Here is a 4,787-nt window from a genome sequence, read left to right as displayed (position 1 = left end):
GAAGAATGGTATCTAAAGGCTTGATTTTCTTAGTCACTGAATGGGTTCTGTCAGCCCTGGGCCCAGGGCCTTATTGATAAGTGAGGACCTAGCTCTGAGTCTGAAGACAAGGAAGGGGATGGAAGACACGCATGGATTGGATTGAAATGCAGTGTGCAATAGTGACAGGCACTCCCGCTCCCATTCCCCTCTTCAATCCTCCTTATCCCATTTTCAGTAAGTTACGGGGAATAATCATCAAACAACAAGGAATTTTACAAAGAGAGATAGAAATTGTTACCAAAACTGGACAGATAGAATTCTTCTCTCACACTGGATCTCCAGACTTTTGGAAGTGGAATTTTCTCAGATGAAGCTACAGCTACAGGAAGGAGAGGAAAAGAAATGGTGAATGAAAGTGACTATGCCAGAAAGTTTGGAATTGTTTGGTGAACAGTGATAACTAAGCTAAAAAAAAAAAAATGTGGGAGGGATAAATTGGAAAATTGGGATTGATATATACGCATTACCATAAAAAATAGATAACTAATAAGGCCCTACTGTATAACACAGGGAACTCTACTCAATACTCTGTAATGACCTTTATGGGGAAAGAATCTTAAAAGAAGTGGATATTATGTATAAGTATACAAGATTCATTTTTCTGTACACCTGAATCTAACATAACATTGTAAATCAACTATAATCCAATAACTAATTAAAAAAAAAAAAAAACAAAGAAAAGAAAAAAAGCCAAAAATGTGGAAATCCATAGAAGTAGCATTGGACAATTGAAAAGTACTTTGAGGAGTTTGCTATTCTGAATATTTAGATGTTGATGCTAAGATAGGCAAGTGAAAGTCACTCAGTCATGTCCAACTCTTTGTGCCACATGGACTATACAGTCCGTGGAATTCTCCAGGCCAGAATACTGGAGTGGGTAGCCATCCCCTTCTCCAGGGGATCTTCCCAAACCAGGGATTGAACCCAGGTCTCCCACATTGCAGGCAGATTCTTTACCAGCTTAACCACCAGGGGATGCTAAGATGGCCCCTGTTATGTCCATATCTTCAAGATCCCATGAGTATGGTGTTGCATGGAAAGAAGAAAACAACTGGAAGTTCTATAAATACAGCACTAGGAAGATGAAGTTCGTAATGTCTCAGGGCAGTCCCAATGCTTCTTCTTTTTTAAAAAATAATAATTTACTTATTTATTTGGCTTCACTAGGTTTTAGTTGCAGCTCTCAGGATCTTCGATCTCTGTGGCATGCTGAATTTTTAGTTGGGGCATTTTTATGTTTATATTTGCAGCATGTAAACTCTTAGTTTTGGCATTTAGGAGCTCATTCCATAACGAGGAATGGAACCCTAGCCCCCTGTACTGGGAGCCTGGAGTCATAGGCACTGGACCACCATGGAAGTCCCTCCAACTCTTTTGATTCAAATTGTGTCACAAGGAAGATCAGTCCAAACCCAGAAACCCCACATAAACACACCAGAGACACCTAGCTACAGTGCTGCACTTTATTACTTCTAGTGAACCAGACATTCCATGAATACAACTGTGGAGCGCACCTCGGCAAATGTTTCCTAACGGCTGCTGCTGGTCATCCTTTCCCTTCAGGCTTTCACCCTCACAACACATTCAAAACGTGCTGAACTGTAGGACTTGTTTGAAATCACATCTCAGAGCACTATATCTCAGCCCTGCCCACCTTTCTTTTGTCTGATGTAAGGAGAAAAAGGGCAGGTGGTGGATGATTAAAGCAAATGAGATCAAAATTTCCATTCTCAAATTTGCTTGTAAGGATCAGTAAGGATAAGCTTCTATCTTCTAGCTCTAACATCTTTCAGAATATACTTTAAGAACGGTAGGGGGAAGGTACTTTCCTGGTGGATGTCAACATACCAACCACAGATTCAGGGATAATTTCTCTGATATCATTTTGCCATCGACAAGTGATAAAGACCCATCCCTTCTCATAAGAAGAAGAGTATTCACAATCTGGCATCTTGATCCCACTCGTTAAAACACAATGCACTGCTTTTATGTTTTTCTGGCTCGAGTAACAAGTCCCAACTTCTTCGCCACAGGACATAAACGTGTTATGACAGATCTTTTCAATGTCCTCATACGATGCTTGAAGAAAGAAATGTTCCTTAACACAATAAAGCCTACGGTGAATATTTTTTATCTTCATTTCATCACTACAGTATGTTGGATCATGTAATGGTCTTTTACGATCAATAATGACATGGGCTTTGAATAATTCCTTGGTAGGTGCTCTGGTAGGAGTTGTACCATCTAAATGCTCTTCAAATTCTTTATCTGTTAAAGAACCATCAATTATCAGCTCGAATTGCAGTGGCTTCAGGAGCAGGAAGAGCAGAAACAGGGGCAGCATGTTGATCAGAGTCCCCATATTTCCCTGAAAGGAATACAAGAGAGAAGGAGTTATGTTCACTGTGAGGCTGTGCCTTCTGTTCCTGTGCATGGCCCATTCTACCACCTACTGCTGTTCTGAGCTCTAAGACTTTGGACAGTTTTAAAACTGACATCTCAGTCTATTTCAATACCAGGAAAATACTTACTCCAAAGTGACCTTAGAGGACCTATACTTAGTCTAGAAGACTGTGGGTAAGAGGGAAAAGTGAAGGAAGAAGGAGAGAAAAGGAGAAAGGGATGGAGAGAGACCACGGTGAAGAGAAACAGAGAGAGAAGGTAACAAGGAAGAATTGAGGAAGAGACCAAGAGAGAGATGAAGGCCAGGAGAGAAGGGTAAATGCGGACAAGAGGTCAAGAGGGCAGTGGGGCGAGAGGCAGAGAGGAGGCTCATGTGCTCTCTCCTTCTGAAGTAAAGAAGTTCTCTGAAGTTCTCTTCCTGGAGTTTAGAACTTGCCCTGGAAAGAGCTGCACATGACCACCCCACCACCTCCCCTCACTAACATCCTGCTTTTCTGAGGACCATTCTTCATCTTCTGACTTTCTCCTCTTGCTCATTTCTAAACACCAGTACCCTTCACAAGGGATCAAGCAAGCTCCATCATGTCACGTGAGCACGAAATATGTGTGGATTGGTGTAAATACCATTGCCATCACCTCATTGCCTGGAAATGTGGGCCCATGTTACAGTCTCCTCTGCCTCCTCTCCCCACTGAGAAGAACTCTTCCACTCAGGTGCATTACTGACCTTGTGAGTCTTTTTCCAATCTTTTCTTTAAAGTGGACTTCATGTTTCCTTCTCAGGTTTTTCTGTCTCTAAATTCTTCCCATCCTGTGTGCCTATCTGCCATCATGGTACCCTCATCATCAGAGACTTCACAGTCACAACTTTCCTTCCTATGTGTGCGTCTCCATATCTATTCACCCCACTGGAGGAGCACTAATATTTACCCAATATTTGTCATATACACGAGGAAGTATATTTGTCACACAAATATGGGAAACTGGGTAGATGCCTCATATTTTTCAAGAATTCTACGGCTTTAAAATGAAATGGAAATATTAGTTTGGCACCTACTTCTGAGACATGTCATTATAATGTTTTCTGCTAATTATGTTAAGGATTTTAAGAAAAGCATTCCTTAAGGGAGCCTGGGCAGTAGTGACCTGTGGCCCAGAAAACAGACCCAAGTGCTAAACATCAGGACGCAGTTTACTATAGTGGAAAGTGTCATCATTCATAGAGGACTCCTGGGTCTATCGATCATTTTTTATTTCTATTTCAAATCTGACTGTTAAGCATTAATTCTCCTAAGAGGCTTTCTTCCCAGGGAAAGGCAAGTACTTTCGGTACACTAGGGGCCAGCTTCTTGACCTATCTTTGCCCATGGCCTCCTTGCCTCATTGAGTCCTTTTGTAACAGGAGGGAAAGGGGCAGGGCACAACTTTTGAAAGAATGACATAGCCCAAGGACACAACATAAACCAATTAGAATCAAATGGGACCAAGATGGCAGACAAGACTAGACTTTGATCTTCAATCAGCAAGTGAAATGACACACCCAGAGGTGCCAGGACAGTTTCAAAGCACTGTCAAAAGACCAAGGAGTGGGCCGGTGGCCAGAATCCTGGAAATCTCCACCCCTTCCCCAAAACAGTTGGAATAATCCTTCTACTCATTAGCATATGAAATTACCCAGCCTATAAAAACTAATCATGCCACATTTCACAGCCTCACTTGCCCTCTGTGATGGCCCACATTCTGTCTGTGGAGTATGCTTCTCTCTGAATCTGCATAAATCCATTTCTTACCTATCACTTTGTCTCTCACTGAATTCTTTCTGGGATGAGACATCAAGAATCTGAACTTCTTTAGGCCCTGAAACCAGGTACCGTGGGTTTTGGCTAGGTCTGAGTCCCAGCCACGTGGGTTCAAGCCCCAAACTTGATTAGATTTAATCTACTCAACCCACTAAAGTTTGAGAATCGATTTCTTACTCTACGTAAAAGTGTACTTATTATGAAGAAAACATCCTCCTAAAGTGGCAAAAGTGTTAGGCTTTTTCAGTAAATGTTTCTGGATAGAGATTGAGATGAATTCCTTTCACCTTTTGGCTGATGTGAATTATGCTGCTTTGAACATGGGTGTACAAACAGCTGGTTAGGTCTCACTTTTCCTCTTTGCTTTTAAACTTGCTTGGGAGTGTTAAAGAAGCTTAGGTTTATAGACTGGGAAGGGCCTGAGAGAGGCTGTCTATCTAGAGTGTCTCCTCCTAAAATGTGGGTACTGAGTCCCAGATCAGGACTCTTTATCCAAAATATTTTTAAAAATTGAAATGAGTCAAAATTTCCTTAGGTACATAA

At 41.6% G+C, this 4,787-nt stretch overlaps 1 protein-coding gene across 1 annotated transcript; it reads right to left on the bottom strand.

Annotated features, from left to right (window-relative positions):
• Positions 1-1,843: 1,843 nt before the first annotated feature.
• On the bottom strand, positions 1,844-2,476 carry LOC104988224 (inactive ribonuclease-like protein 9). Its single transcript, XM_010839471.1, has one exon. It carries the CDS (start codon positions 2,474-2,476, stop codon positions 1,844-1,846), a length of 633 nt encoding a protein of 210 aa, XP_010837773.1.
• Positions 2,477-4,787: the final 2,311 nt, after the last annotated feature.

This window comes from Bison bison, unplaced genomic scaffold (assembly GCF_000754665.1).
Source record: "Bison bison bison isolate TAMUID 2011002044 unplaced genomic scaffold, Bison_UMD1.0 scf7180017864117, whole genome shotgun sequence".
Lineage (NCBI taxonomy): Eukaryota > Metazoa > Chordata > Mammalia > Artiodactyla > Bovidae > Bison > Bison bison.
Note: the sequence above shows the minus strand (reverse complement) of the source record. Positions and strands in the feature narration are given on the sequence as shown.